At 48.9% G+C, this 16,364-nt stretch overlaps 1 protein-coding gene across 1 annotated transcript in view; it reads right to left on the minus strand.

The window, feature by feature from the left end:
- NCAPG (non-SMC condensin I complex subunit G) overlaps window positions 1-16,035 on the minus strand; it is a 100,663-nt gene extending 84,628 nt beyond the window's left edge. The window contains exons 1-2 of the mRNA XM_069744692.1: window positions 15,831-16,035; window positions 8,995-9,201 (exon numbers count right to left, since the gene is read on the minus strand). Coding sequence (XP_069600793.1) covers window positions 8,995-9,201; window positions 15,831-15,941 — 318 coding nt within the window. The 5' untranslated portion in view covers window positions 15,942-16,035. The remainder of the gene's footprint in view (window positions 1-8,994; window positions 9,202-15,830) is intronic.
- Between the last annotated feature and the right edge of the window lie 329 nt (window positions 16,036-16,364).

Here is a 16,364-nt window from a genome sequence, read left to right on the forward strand (position 1 = left end):
TCGCATCTACTGATGGTGAATGTGGTTCAGTCTCAGCCACTGTGCAGCACAAAATTAAAAAAACCATACTCGCCTCATGAAAGTCACATGGCGTTGTTTACATCCTGTGAGCACTGCAGCCAATCAGCAGCCAATGATTGGCTGCAGCCTTCACTGATCTATCAGAGTGGACATCCACAACTCTGATGAGCGCCTGCTGAACGCTGGGGTGTCATGGCATTGCCGGGGAACGCATGACAGATATTTTTCCCAATCTTATGATGTGCATTGGGGACATGCAATAGAGCTTGACCTGTAATTGGTCACCCCTTTAACCAGGATAGTGAGTACAGCTGCAGCCAGTGATGCAGACAGATTCGGGATCAGTGCACTATAAGGCACAGGCTATGGGCAACTTTGGCATTATGACATTTGGAATTGTAATGCTGCACATGCTAGTTACAGAAAATTTGGTCTTGCAGAAATCCAACATGATGGTATCCCTCCTGTCAGGTCATTGCAACTTGTGGGTCACAGCGGAACCACATTCACTATCATTGGCTGTAGTTCACAACCCCTTTAAAAATAGTAAAAGCGCCAAACATCTGAGCTCCTGTATTGAGGTAAGGCAGTATAACGGTATGTTCACACTGGGCTTGTTTTAAGTTAAATTTTCAGCTTCTTTTTACAGTACCAGCAAAGCCTATGAGATTTCAGAAATCTCATGCACTCACTTTTTGTCATCAGGATTTTGTGCTTTGCAACGTTTTTTTTTTTTACACACACAGAGCATGTGACTTTCAGCAGTTTTCACCCATTGACTTGAATGGATGGTTAAAAAACGCTGCAAATATGCAGGTTGACTTTTTTGCAGCGTATTTGCTGAAGAAAAGTCAAGGACTCACAGTCAGCTCCGCTACATCTAGAAGGCAGGCTGCATGGTTGCATGATGCGTCCATGCAGCCTGTCATCCAGCAGAGCGGACCTGAACCTCATTCACTTGAATGTGGGGCCCGACAATACAGTGTTTGATACATTGTAATATGCATGACAGCGTGGCAAACACCGCTTCTGATCATCGGTGAAACCATCCCCGCTGGCCAGAGAGCCGCAGTCCCCACGCTGTAAGAAAAAAATAAATAAATATTATTACTATTAAAAGACAGAGTGAGCACTCAGCTGTGATCGGAGGTAAAGTTTCCCTTCTGTCACTGGTGTCAGCGGATGGGACTACTGCTTCCGTCATCAGACACCTGCTGCTGCTAATAACAGTGAGAGCAGGCGCAGATGGGAGTATTCATCAGCAGCTCCTGCGCGTTAAAAAAAATTTAAAAAATAAAAAAACCTGCGTAGGTTCTCCCCTATTTTTAATAACCAGGCAGGCAAAACTCACAGCTGGGGGCTGCAACCCTGAGCTGTTAGAAATGGGACCCCTCTATTCTTGATAACCTACGTTGCTGTTTTTTAAATTAATGAAAAAAAAAAAACGTGTGGGGTCCCCTTTATTTTTTGACAACCAGCCTTGCTAAATCAGATAGCTGGGGGGGTGGTATTCTCACATTGGTAATGGGCCACGGATATTGCCCTCCCCAGCCTAAACTAGGAGTTAGTCATACCGGTAACGGTATTTCCAGGAGTCCATCATGACAGCACCACAGGAGGTTGCTCTTCATATCCTTGATAGGGACAGGAACACAGAAGAGGTTAAATAGCCCCTCCCCACCTCCACCCCTCAGTGATTTTACAAAGTACCACATCAGGATGGATACAACACAATTTTATTGAACTTCCTCTCTATACATGTTCATATCACACATTAGACAGTAGTTCAAGGGGGGCAAATAATGGGTGCTGTCATGATGGACTCCTGGAAATACCGTTACCGGTATGACTAACTCCTAGTTTCCAGATTGTCCCTCATGACAGCACCACAGGAGAAATACCAAATAACTCCTATTAGGGCGGGATTACAGCTTGGAGGACTTTTCTCCCAAAGCTAGTCTGTTGCTCTGAAAGAACGTCCAGCTTGTAGTGCTTGCAAAAGGTATTTGAGCTAGACCAAGTTGCCGCCCGGCAAATTTGGTCCATGGATGCACCCGCACTCTCTGCTCATGAAGCAGATACTGCTCTCAGAGAGTGGGCTTTTAGGTGATCGGGAGGAGATTCACCAGCTGAAATATACGCAGCGCAAATGGTAGATTTGATCCATCTGGCCAGAGTCGCTTTTGAGGCTTTTTTGCCTCTATTTTTCCCGGACATCTGGATAAAGAGATTAGAGTCAATTCTCCAGCTGTCTGTAAGTTTTAGGTACTGCAATACTGTTCTCTTAACATCCAGAGAATGAAGAGAACGTTCTTTTTCGTTATTGTAGTTCTGGCAGAACGTAGGTAAAACTATTTCCTGGTTCCTGTGAAAGTCCGTCACAACTTTTGGAAGAAATGAGGGATCCAACTTTAAAATGATGCAATCTTCTTGTATCTTTAAGTATGGGTCTGTTATGGATAGGGCTTGAATTTCACCTATTCGCCTTGCTGTCGTTATTGCGACGAGGAAAACAGTCTTGAATGTCACAGATTTTAGGTCTGCCTGATCAAGTGGCTCGTATGGAGCTTTCCGTAGCTCATTTAGCACCAAAGTGAGGTTCCATGAGGGTACTGAGCTTCGTATTGTTGGTCTGATACGTTGTGTAGCTTTAATGTATCTCATTATCCAGGGATGATTCGCTATTGGATAGTCATAAAAGGCAGTTAAAGCTGAGATTTGTACCTTTAGCGTACTAGGTCTTAAGCCCATATCAAAACCTGTTTGGAGAAAATTTAGTATTTGAGGAATATCTGGTTGTTGGAGAACGGATATTGGAGTATTGGTCTGTGCACAAAACTTCTTCCAAATTTTCTGGTATATAGCCGAGGTCACCGGCTTTCTACTTTTTTTCATGGTCGAGATAACTGACTCAGACAGTCCCTTTGATCTCAAGATCTCCCTTTCAAGATCCACGCTGAGAGTTGTAGCATCTTTAGATTTTGATGGACCAATGGTCCCTGTATTAGAAGATCCCGTCTTAGTGGTAGTAACACTGGGTCTTCCACCGCCATCCACTTCAGCAGAGGAAACCAGCTCCTCTTGGGCCAATATGGCACTATTAGGATTACTACGGCTAAACTTTCCTGAATTTTCCTCAAAACTCTGGGAATTAGGGCTAGTGGAGGGAATGCGTATGCAAGTTCCATGTCCCAATGTTGAGCCAATGCATCTATGCCAGTTGGATTGTCTCTTGGATTTAGCGAAAAGAATTCTTTCATTTTTGTATTGCTCCTTGAGGCGAATAAATCTATTTGTGGGGTGCCCCACTGTTGGATTAACTGAGTAAAGATTTCTTCGTTTAGAGACCATTCTGACGGCTGTACCTTCTCTCTGCTGAGAAAGTCCGCTATTTGGTTCTGTGAACCTTTTAGGTGTACTGCTGTGATGGACTTTACGGTATTTTCCGCCCAGGAGAATATTTCTTCTGCTAGTGCCTGTAGTGGACGGTGCCTTGGTCCTCCTTGATGTAGGAGAAAAGCTACCGTGGTCGAGTTGTCTGAGAAGACTCGGATGTGGTGTCCCTGAATCTCGTGTTGGCACCTTTTTAGTGCTTCCCAGACCGCTCTGAGTTCCCTGTAGTTGGAGGAACTGTCGCGTATCGATGGTGGCCATGTCCCCTGAAGGTATCGACCTTCTATGTGGGCTCCCCAGCCCCTTGAGCTTGCATCGGTGGTTATATTTATGCATGGAGATATTTTCCATGGTTTTCCTCTTTTGAGGTTTTTTCTGTTGATCCACCATGAGAGGGACTGCTTTACCCTGCTGGGTAACCACATCCTGTTGTCTAGTGAATCTTTTCTTCCGTTCCATACCGAAAGAACTTCCCTTTGAAGCGTTCTGGAGTGAAACTGGCTCCACTGTACACTGGGAATGCATGAGGTCATCAGACCTAGAATCCTCATTGCTTTCCTGATGAAGATGTATTTCCGTTTTTTTATTGATTGAAGTTCTTTTTTTATTGACCGTTGTTTTTGGTCTGGTAGGAAGGAGTATTCTAGTTCGGAATTTAGTAGTACCCCTAGAAATATCTTCTGCGTCTCTGGTTCGAGACTCGATTTTTTTGCATTTATTACCCACCCCAGACGTTTCAGGAGTGACGTGGTAATTTCTAAGGATTCTTCCATCTGTTGGGATGAATCTGCGATCAGCAACAGATCGTCCAGATATGGTGCGATGAGAACTTCCTTCTCTCTTAAGTAGGCCATGACCTCCGTCATGAGCTTCGTAAATATCCTTGGGGCAGAGGAGAGACCAAATGGTAGGCACTGAAACTGGAAATTAAGTATTTTCCTGTGGTTTCTTATTGCGAACCTGAGGAATTTTTGATCTGAGGGATGGATGGGAACATGATAGTAAGCATGTTTGAGATCTAGCGTGCACATTACAGAGTTCTTTTTTATTAGCGGTGTAATTGATTTGAGAGATTCCATCTTGAAGCGTTTGTACGCCACCCATTTGTTTAAAGGTTTTAAGTTTATTATTGTTCGGTAATCTCCGTTTGGTTTTCTTATGGAGAACAGACTGGAGTAATGCCCCTGAAAATGTTGATGATGGGGTACCGGTATTATGACGTTTAATTCTAAGAGTTCCTGTATGTCTGTTATCAGCCTTTGATGTACTGCTGATGACTCTGTCTGTGTTAAGCAGAATATCTTGAGGGGTGGATGAGTAAACTCTATCCCGTAACCCTGTGCCACTGTGTGTAGAATCCACTGATTCTGAGTTATGTTCTGCCATCCTTCTTGGAAGTATTGTAGTCTCCCTCCTATATTGTTGGCGTCATTTTTGCTGGGTCCTGTTGATTGGTCTCGAAAGGAACCTCTTCCTCTGCCTCCTTTAGGGTAGCTCCACCTACCGGACTTCCCCTTGCCTCTGTAGTCCTGTCTTGGGTGGGAGCGAGTTTTTCGGAAGAATTGCGGTTTCTTTGGCTTCTCCTCAGGGAAGCCTTTCTTCTTATCAGACGCTTTTTCAAGTAGCTCGTCAAGGACTGGACCAAAGACGTGAGAACCTGAGAATGGAATCGAACACAGCTTGTTCTTGGATTGGGTATCTCCCGTCCACGATCTCAGCCATAAGGCCCTTCTTGCTGCGTTTGACAGTGCATTATTCCGGGCAGCAAAGCGTACGGATTCCGCTGAAGCATCTGCCATGAAATCAGTCGCCATCTTTAAAACTGAAAAGGATTTAAGGATTTCTTCCCTTGGAGTTCTATTTTTAATATGACTCTCCAGCTCGTCCACCCAAAGACTCATGGACCTTGCTACAGAGGTAGCCGCTATATTCGTCTTCATAATGGCGGCTGACGATTCCCAGGCTTTCTTAAGATCTTCTGACCTCTTATCCATTGGGTCTTTTAACCCTGACGAGTCCTCAAAGGGAATAGCCGTTTTCCTTGTGACTTTGGCCACAGGAATGTCGATCTTTGGAACCGACTCCCAGACTTTAGTTTCTTCTGGGTCAAAGGGAAGACGGTATTTGAAGTCTCTCGGGACTACTAATTTTTTCCCCACATCTTCCCACTCTTCCATTATCATTGCAGTTATGTGATTGTTGACCGGGAAAACTCTATTCCTGCGAGTTCTCAGGCCCCCAAACATCTCATCTTGAACTGATAAAGGCTCAGATGAGTCTTCTATTTTCATAGTGCTTCTTACTGCTTTTAGCAGTATATCCGTATTTTCGGATGAGAACAAGTATTTCTTCCGTTCTTCCGGAATCACAGTTAATGTATTGTCCTCTTCGTCCGAGCCCGGATCGGAATAACCTGAGACCTCTCCTTCCTCGGAACTCACATCCATATCCCATCTAGGCCTTTTAGGCCGCGGAGATTGGGGTGGCACCATAGTAGACACTGTAGCTTGGACTTCGTCTCTAATCATAGATTTAATATTATCTAACAGCGAAGCCTGTTCGTCTTTAAGAAGTTTAGCGATGCATTTTTCGCATAATTTCTTCTTATAGCCCTCTGGGAGTTTGGTGGTGCACAATGGGCATCTAATAGTCCTTTTTTTAGTAGTTGACCTCTCGGGAATGTCCTTATCCTGAAATGTAAAGGAGATCCCTGTAGGTACAGAACTTTTTGGAATGCATCCCGTACCACGTACTACTCACATGGTCCGTGTGCAGCTCTAAGGATTGGACATCTGGGCGAGTAGCACCTTCCATGTTACTGGGTCAAGTGTGCTGTCAGATGTCAGTCATTAAGTAGCAATCTTACCCGGCTTCAAAACATCTGATTCGTCCTCCTTCCGAGCTCAGCTGCTGGCCTCCACGGTGATTTCAGGTTCCCAGCTGTACTGCGCATGCGTCATCTGGAACACATGCAGACCAGCCTGGGACCTGGAAACCGGCGCATAATTTTCAGCCATTGCGCTCTGATCTCCCCCTGCAGCTCCCAGGCGCCCCGGAAACAATCGGTGCCGCCGACCCCCGGAATTCGGCCACGCCCCCCGGAAAGTCGTCACCCCCGGCTGGAGCGCCGGACCGGAAGTTAGGGGAGCGACGCCAGCACCGGCCGCACGTGGAGCCTGAGGGAGCGCCGGACACCGCCGCCGCAGCCGCTGCCTCAGCGCCCCCTTTGATGAGGGGATGAGACAGCGCATGGGAGCAGACAGCTCGACCTAGTCGCAGAGGGACCTCCAGAGGTATCGTGCGACTTCAGGAGTCGCCAGACTCTCGCGGCCAGAACCCCCTCCAGGAGGATGGACCGCTCTGCGGAGCTCCTGCTCCAAGACCTGACCTCGGATCAGGTAAAGAGAAAAACCTAATCTTCTGGAGAACTCTCTCCTGCGTCTGTCCCTGATAGGGACAGGAAAAACACTGAGGGGTGGAGGTGGGGAGGGGCTATTTAACCTCTTCTGTGTTCCTGTCCCTATCAAGGATATGAAGAGCAACCTCCTGTGGTGCTGTCATGAGGGACGATCTGGAAAAACAGCATATTAGATGTGCCAATTCTGGTGCTTTGCCCAGCTCTTCCCCCTTGCCCTGTAGCGGTGGCAAATGGGGTTCATATTTGTGGGGTCGATGTCACCTTTGTGTTATCAGGTGACATTAAGCCCATGGCTAAGTAATGGGAGGGGCGTCTATAAAAGACACGTATGCATTGCTAATCCTATAGTTGTATGGTAAAAGACAGTCAGAATAAAGTCTTTTGTTAGAAAGAAAACAAAACCGAAAATAAACACCGTTATACTCACATAACGCCTAATTGCACCGAAGCCCTCGTTCTCCTGTAATAAACCAAAAATAAAAAAAACAACCATATCCCGCACCTCGTTCTGTCCCACACTGTAATCCATGTCTGGCGGATAAATAGTTTTCAACCTGGATGGTGCGGTGAATTTCAACTGCGGTGAACTCGCCTCTGCACCGTGCGACTTTCTCACGTTGCTACTGGGGATCTCAGAGGTCACCGCTAGTCACTGATGCTGCACTCCCATCAGCTCATTCACCGATGGTTCTCAGCCTGGACGGTCGCATCTTGGCACCGTCCAGATTGAAAACTCCTGTAATTATCCCCCAGACATGGATTACAGCGTGGTATGGAACAACGGAGAAGTGAGGGTTATGGTTGTTTTTTTATTTTTGGCTTATTACAGGAGAACGAGGACTTTGTTGAAATTAGGCGAGGTCGTAAGTATGGTTTAATTGAGATTATTAAAGGTGTGTCATTTTTTCAATTAAAAGGACGTTTTCTTGGTATGTGTGTTTTTATACAATGTGACTAAGGCGTTAGTAATGGGAGAGTCTTATTGACGCCTCCCCATTACTAACCTTGGGGCTTGATGTCAACTGACAAAACAAAGGTGACATCAACCTCCCCCATGGCTACAGGGCAAGTGGGAAGAGCGAGGCTAAGTGCCAGAATTGGCACATCTTATAGATGTGCCTTTCCTGCGGCTGCTGAGAGTTGATGTTTTAAGCCAGGGGGGGTAGGGGTGCACCAATATCCATGACCCCTTCCTAGGCTATTAATATCCGCAGCTGTCTGCATAGGCTTTGCTGGTTATTAATTATAGGGGGACTTTACGTATTTTTTTTTTTTTTTTTTTTGGGGGGGGGGGGGGGGGGGTGAGGTCCCCCATTTTAACAGCCAGTAAAGACTAAGTATACAGCTGTGTGCTGATATTAATAGCCTGGGAAGCTCCATGGGTATTATCCCCTTCCCAGGCTATAAACATCTGCTCCCAGCAGTCGGCATTCCCTCTGCCCATGCCATTTTTGTTTTTTCAGAAAAATAAGCTTTTAATAATTAAATAAATGTACAGTAAGCTGCACACTGTACTAATTGTATGTCACTGACATTTTTATATCTACCTATTATATTTGTATTTACTGCATGTAATCCATCTATTCTATCGGCTCCTGCTGTGATTTTACAGTACACGGCAGATGAATTGCCGGCTTTTCTTCTATGTAATATATACAGCATACATATATATGTGTGTCACTGACATCTAAATTACCTATATATTCTATGTGCATATATCTATTCTATTCTAACCTGTCACTGATTTTACTGTACGCGGCATATGAATTGCTGGTTTTCAAAGGATCTAGGTGTATGGTTCTACAGGAAGTCTTTTTCTCTGGGGGAACTCAACTTTATTAGCATGCTCAAAGAGATAAGCTAGCCCCAAAAAAGCATGAAAAAACGCACCAAAACCGCAACAACAAAAAAAAAACTGCGTTTTTGCAGCAGCTTTTTTCCTGCCAAGAAATTAGGTTTTGCTGCAGAAAAAAAAAACCCGCAGCAAAAAAGCCCAGTGTGAATTTACCCTTAGATTGCTGTACAGTACCATTAGGCCCCTACATGGCTCTGCATCAGTCCCTGCGTACTGCTGTGTAACAGTCAGCCACCGATTGCCATAGAAGTCCCAAACCCATACAGAGGGATAAGGAGTAACAAAGCTAAGCAGTGTTCGCACAAACCTGAAGAAGGAAGTTAAAGAGGTAATTCACAGGGGAGTTTTCTTCATCCATTTCATCCTCCTCCTCGCTGTCACAGTTGTGGAACGATGTTACAAATTGGGCCACAAAATCCATCACTCTTTCTACAGCTGGTTCCCTCCTGTACACTATTAATGGGTACTTCAAGTAATGGATGAATTCCTCCAGGAAAATCGACTTCTCTTCAATCTGTAACATAATAAAGTCAGAACAATTATTTTCTAAAGTTATATTTAAAAATGAAATAACTGCAAATATTATACAAAGATAAACAGTTTGATAAGCAACAAGCCCTATAATGGCAAGCAACGCTGCTGGTTTAGAGGACAGGTCAGCCATCGAAAATGCATACGGAGCCTCTGGACGGAAGACATTTAGGGAGAGAAAAATCAGCCGTGTTAGAGATGGTTATCCCTCAAAAAAAATGCAAATATTAAAAGATAAGGGGCCTAGACATGAAAATATAAATGGTAATTACGTTATACCAAGTATTATAGAACAGTTTTCGCTAGAAGAACGGTGTAAAATGGTCGGAGTATCTCAAAATTGTTGCACAACTCAGAATGGCGTAAAGGAGCACAGAAATGTCCTCCTCCATCTCATGACTGCAGTGGTGCACAGCAGACGGGGGACCGACATTCATTAAGAGGAGCTCACTGGTAACGCATCTGGTGCCTGTCGTCGCGTCCGCGCAGTCTGTACTAAATCGCCAGCCTTGATGAGCCGGGTCCCAGATTTACACTTCGTCCATTGCTCCAACATATCAGATGCCCACAATAGCATCGCGAACACAGGCAACACTTTCCCACTTCTGGCAGAGTGGCCGTCTAGGTCTCTGGACACGTTATCTGTCACAGCCCACAAGCCAAATGGTTTAGGTTCACAAGACTGATCAATGTGCCTATGACAATCCAGAGATGACACTGACATGACTGCTGCAGACAATCATCACTGATTGGCTGCAGCCTGAGCCGCAAGAGTCTCAACTCCCTCTTCTGAATCACGTCATCAGCCAATCAGATGATACCCACTACCACCTTCCAACTATCTCCTGTATCAAATTAAAGGGTTTTTCCGTCAAAGAAAATTCATTTTAAGCAATAACTTTGCTAATTTCTGAACACAGTCCTATTAGGCCAGGTGCTAAGATCCTTTGCTGGCCATTTCAGCCCAGGTCCCAGCTGCCGTCCCACGCGCTACGTAGGACAGAGTTCCTAGGGTCTGCATGTTACCGGTACAGTGCAGGGGGCTGTGTCACTTAATTTTGTACAAGTAAGCCTGCCCCATCCTTCTATGTATAGCTGGGACAGGCTCACTTCTGAATAGAGGCGTTAGGTGCCAGTAACTTTGCGTCTACACATCCCGGCATCACTCACTTCCCAATGTGGAACCGAGAGTGCAGTACAGCGGCTCAGTGGTTAGCATTGTTACTTTGCTGCACTGGGGCCCTGGGTTCAAATCCCACCACTGACAACATCTGCAAGGAGTCTGTATGTTCTCCCCATGTCTGCATGGATTCCCCCCCACAGTCTAAAGACATACTGATAGGGAATTTAGAATGTGAGCCCCAAAGGGGACAGTGATGATGTCTGCAAAGCGCTGCGGAATATGATGGCGCTATGTATGCGATATTAAGTAAAAAGTTACATATTGATAAATCAAAACATGAGAGGTGACACCCCCCCAACAGGTAAGCTGATAGCTGCTCTGCCAGTGGTCATTAGATTTACAGAGCCGCGGTGTGCTCTGTACTTTGCTAACACTGACCCGATGCAGATGGATAACAGCTGGTCGGTCAGACCACCACCGATCCTGATGACTAGTGATGAGCGAGTGTACTCGTTGCTCGGGTGTTCCAGAGCATGCTCGGGGGTCCTCCGAGTATTTTTTAGTGTTCGGAGATTTAGTTTTCCTTGCCGCAGCTGAATGACTTACAGCTACTAGCCAGGCTGAGTACATGTGGGGGTTGCCTGGTTGCTAGGGAATCCCCACATGTAATCAAGCTGTCTAGTAGCTGTAAATCATTCAGCTGACCCATGAAAACTAAATCTCCAAGCACTAAAAAATACTCAGAGGTCACCCGAGCATAGAGCAACGAGTATACTCACTCATCACTACTGATGACCCATCATTCAGTCACATCAGCCTTATGTAACTGCTTGACAAAAGTTCACTTACATAAACAGTTAAGAAGTTTTTTCTGAGTATATATTAGTTTGTCTCACTTATATGGCACCATCACATTCTGCAGCACTTTACAGACATCATCATGACTGTCCCCACTGGGACTTACAATCTAGATTCCCTATCAGTATGTCTTTGGAGTGTGGGAGGAAATCCAGGCAAACACGGGGAGAACATACAAACTCCTTACAGATGTTGTTGGTAGGATGTGAACCCAGGCTAGGTGGTTGAGTCCGCAGCGTATCGTCTGCAACCGCATGATAACGCAGTGTTTATCCGAATCAGTTTACGCATGGCAGCAAAAAAAAAAAAAAAAACGCAACGTTTGCACTTTTTATGCGCATGCATTTGATATTTCCAGGAGGGGTGTGTCTCAATGGGCCTGTGTAAATCAGTTCCTGGGCAGGCGCAGTCCGAAGTACGCAAGCGCATTGAACGCATGCGTACTCAAAGACATGTGTACACATGCGTTCCCATAGACCGTAATGCGTTTTCTTAACCCCTTCATGACCAGGGGATTTTTCGTTTTTCCGTGTTCGTTTTTCGCTCCCCTCCTTCCCAGAGCCATAACTTTTTTATTTTTCCGTCAATTTGGCCATGTGAGGGCTTATTTTTTGCGGGACGAGTTGTACTTTTGAACGACATCATTGGTTTTAACATGTCGTGTACTAGAAAACGGGAAAAAAATTCCAAGTGCGGTGAAATTGCAAAAAAAGTGCAATCCCACACTTGTTTTTTGTTTGGCTTTTTTGCTAGGTTCACTAAATGCTAAAACTGACCTGCCATTATGATTCTCCAGGTCATTACGAGTTCATAGACACCAAATATGACTAGGTTATTTTTTATCTAAGTGGTGAAAAAAAATTCCAAACTTTGCTAAAAAAAAAAAAAAAAAAAAAAAAAATTGCGCCATTTTCTGATACTCGTAGCGTCTCCATTTTTCGTGATCTGGGGTCGGTTGAGGGCTTATTTTTTGCGTGCCGAGATGACGTTTTTAATGATAGCATTTCGGTGCAGATACGTTCTTTTGATCGCCCGTTATTGCATTTTAATGCAATGTCGCGGCGACCAAAAAAACGTAATTCTGGCGTTTCGAGTTTTTTTCCCGCTACGCTGTTTAGCGATCAGGTTAATACTTTTTTTTATTTGATAGATCGGGCAATTCTGAGCGCGGCGATACCAAATATGCGTAGATTTGATATTTTTTTTATTGATTTATTTTGATTGGGGCGAAAGGGGGGTGATTTAAACTTTTATGTTTTTTTTATTTTTTTCACATTTTTTTAAACTTTTTTTTTTTAACTTTTGCCATGCTTCAATAGCCTCCATGAGAGGCTAGAAGCAGGCACAAGCCGATCGGCTCTGCTACATAGCAGCGATCTGCTGATCGCTGCTATGTAGCAGAATTGCACGTGTGCTGTGAGCGCCGACCACAGGGTGGCGCTCACAGCGACGGGCAATCAGTAACCATAGAGGTCTCAAGGACCTCTATGGCTACAATGGAGACGCATCGCCGACCCCCGGACATGTGACGGGGGTCGGCGATGACGTCATTTCCGGCCGCCCGGCCGGAAGCGGTAGTTAAATGCCGCTGTCTGCGTTTGACAGCGGCATTTAACTAGTTAATAGGTGCGGGCAGATCGCGATTCTGCCCGCGCCTATTACGGGCACATGTCAGCTGTTCAAAACAGCTGACATGTCCCGGCTTTGATGCGGGCTCACCGCGGAGCCCTGCATCAAAGCAGGGGAGCCGGCATCGGACGGTATAGTACGTCCGATGCCGGTAAGGGGTTAATGTACTCATCCGTATGCCTGCGCATAATTACAAGGAAATTTGGCCGCCTCAAAAATTCCAACATGGTGCATTAGCCCCGCCGCACACCGCAAAAAACGCATGCACAAGCAAACGCAGACGAACACATGCAACTGCGTCTACAATGTTAAAGAGAGGACATCAAGACGCAAGCGGATGTATGCGTACGAAAGGCTGCGGACACAACCACAAATGTGAAACCAGCCTTAGACCCCAGCGCTGCAAAACAACAGTGCTACCCACTGAGCCACCGTGCTGCTGCACCTATATAATATAGTTTTAAATACATAGACACTTGCCCAGTTATCAAAAATATGTACATTAACAGAACACAAAACAGGCATTTCCCTCTCCATTCTCAGCTACACACAGGTAATGCAATGTGATCAGGAGGCGATATACAAGTGTATTCATGGGAGAAGCCATCACTGAAGTGTTACCCCCTACATTCCGGCCCCCTGCAGCTCCTGACAGAGGGCAGGCACCGCTCCTCACCAGGGCTGCTGATAGTTTCACTTTCAGACTCAAAACTTAAGAGCAAAAGGAAACAGTGGGACTGGCAACATGCATGGTGTGCCGTCCTTCACCGGGAACCCCCCCCCCCCACGTGGCACACCCTTCACACGGCACACCGTCCTGCATCGGGGGGAACCCCCACGCGGCACGCCGTCCTGCACCTGGAACCCCCCCCACATGGCGAGCGGTCCTGCACCTGGGACCCCCTCACATGGCGAGCGGTCCTGCACCTGGGACCCCCTCACATGGCGAGCATTCCTGCACCTGGGACCCCCTCACATGGCGAGCATTCCTGCACCTGGGACCCCTCACATGGCGAGCGGTCCTGCACCTGGGACCCCCTCACATGGCGAGCGGTCCTGCACCTGGGACCCCCTCACATGGCGAGCGGTCCTGCACCTGGGACCCCCTCACATGGCGAGCGGTCCTGCACCTGGGACCCCCTCACATGGCGAGCGGTCCTGCACCTGGGACCCCCTCACATGGCGAGCGGTCCTGCACCTGGGACCCCCTCACATGGCGAGCGGTCCTGCACCTGGGACCCCCTCACATGGCGACCGGTCCTGCACCTGGGACCCCCTCACATGGCGACCGGTCCTGCACCTGGGACCCCCTCACATGGCGACCGGTCCTGCACCTGGGACCCCCTCACATGGCGAGCGGTCCTGCACCTGGGACCCCCTCACATGGCGAGCGGTCCTGCACCTGGGACCCCCTCACATGGCGAGCGGTCCTGCACCTGGGACCCCCTCACATGGCGACCGGTCCTGCACCTGGGACCCCCTCACATGGCGAGCGGTCCTGCACCTGGGACCCCCTCACATGGCGAGCGGTCCTGCACCTGGGACCCCCTCACATGGCGAGCTGTCCTGCACCTGGGACCCCCCATGGCGAGCTGTCCTGCACCTGGGACCCCCCCACATGGCGAGCGGTCCTGCACCTGGGACCCCCTCACATGGCGAGCGGTCCTGCACCTGGGACCCCCTCACATGGCGAGCGGTCCTGCACCTGGGACCCCCTCACATGGCGAGCGGTCCTGCACCTGGGACCCCCTCACATGGCGAGCGGTCCTGCACCTGGGACCCCCTCACATGGCGAGCGGTCCTGCACCTGGGACCCCCTCACATGGCGAGCGGTCCTGCACCTGGGACCCCCTCACATGGCGAGCGGTCCTGCACCTGGGACCCCCTCACATGGCGAGCGGTCCTGCACCTGGGACCCCCTCACATGGCGAGCGGTCCTGCACCTGGGACCCCCTCACATGGCGAGCGGTCCTGCACCTGGGACCCCCTCACATGGCGAGCGGTCCTGCACCTGGGACCCCCTCACATGGCGAGCGGTCCTGCACCTGGGACCCCCTCACATGGCGAGCGGTCCTGCACCTGGGACCCCCTCACATGGCGAGCGGTCCTGCACCTGGGACCCCCTCACATGGCGAGCGGTCCTGCACCTGGGACCCCCCTCACATGGCGAGCGGTCCTGCACCTGGGACCCCCTCACATGGCGAGCGGTCCTGCACCTGGGACCCCCTCACATGGCGAGCGGTCCTGCACCTGGGACCCCCTCACATGGCGAGCGGTCCTGCACCTGGGACCCCCTCACATGGCGAGCGGTCCTGCACCTGGGACCCCCTCACATGGCGAGCGGTCCTGCACCTGGGACCCCCTCACATGGCGAGCGGTCCTGCACCTGGGACCCCCTCACATGGCGAGCGGTCCTGCACCTGGGACCCCCTCACATGGCGAGCGGTCCTGCACCTGGGACCCCCTCACATGGCGAGCGGTCCTGCACCTGGGACCCCCTCACATGGCGAGCGGTCCTGCACCTGGGACCCCCTCACATGGCGAGCGGTCCTGCACCTGGGACCCCCTCACATGGCGAGCGGTCCTGCACCTGGGACCCCCTCACATGGCGAGCGGTCCTGCACCTGGGACCCCCTCACATGGCGAGCGGTCCTGCACCTGGGACCCCCTCACATGGCGACCGGTCCTGCACCTGGGACCCCCTCACATGGCGAGCAGTCCTGCACCTGGGACCCCCTCACATGGCGAGCAGTCCTGCACCTGGGACCCCCTCACATGGCGAGCGGTCCTGCACCTGGAACCCCCTCACATGGTGCACCGTCCTGCACCTGGAACCCCCATGAATACACCAATAAAGGGTTATTCCTGCCCCATCCCCCCTCACCTCCAATCAGTGGTGAGTGGAGGTGAAGTTCTCCTTTAATTCTATCACTGGGCCTAACAATGTACAATGTCCCCATATGACACATTTCCACGTCAGGTGACGGGCTCTCTGCACCCACCTTGTCATAAGTGACTCTCAGGCCGGACACCAGCTTGGCGATATTCTGGTGAGGCTTCTGCGCCAGGTCCAGCGCTTGTTTTATCTGGAGCCCTTTCTTCTCCACCGTCATGTTTGCTATCAGTGTATCAGAACCGCCGCGACACAACGACACGGCCTCCGTTACACCAGAACCCGCCAGCTTTCAAACTCTGCGCCTGCGCACAGTGGAATTAGGAAATGACTGTCACGTGATCTGGTCACGCCGCTCTACGTGCACTACTTGCGCGTTCCCGACATGATAGGAATTTGGAGGCAGACGCATGCGCAGCCGTCTTCCATCTTCTGTTATTTTTCTTTTTTTTCACGTTTCTCAGGCAGTGCCGTAAAGCGCTCTGCAGCCGTCACCGGGACAGCACGGTGCTGCAGATATTTATGACCCCTGTAGTGCAGCTGCAGCGACCCCATAATGGTCATGAAGCCAAATTATCCCAGTAATTGAGGCAGGGAGCCCCCCAATGAGCCAGAACGTGTCCCTGAGCAGTGACACCCTGGT

This window comes from Ranitomeya imitator, chromosome 1 (assembly GCF_032444005.1).
Source record: "Ranitomeya imitator isolate aRanImi1 chromosome 1, aRanImi1.pri, whole genome shotgun sequence".
In the NCBI taxonomy this organism is placed as follows: domain Eukaryota; kingdom Metazoa; phylum Chordata; class Amphibia; order Anura; family Dendrobatidae; genus Ranitomeya; species Ranitomeya imitator.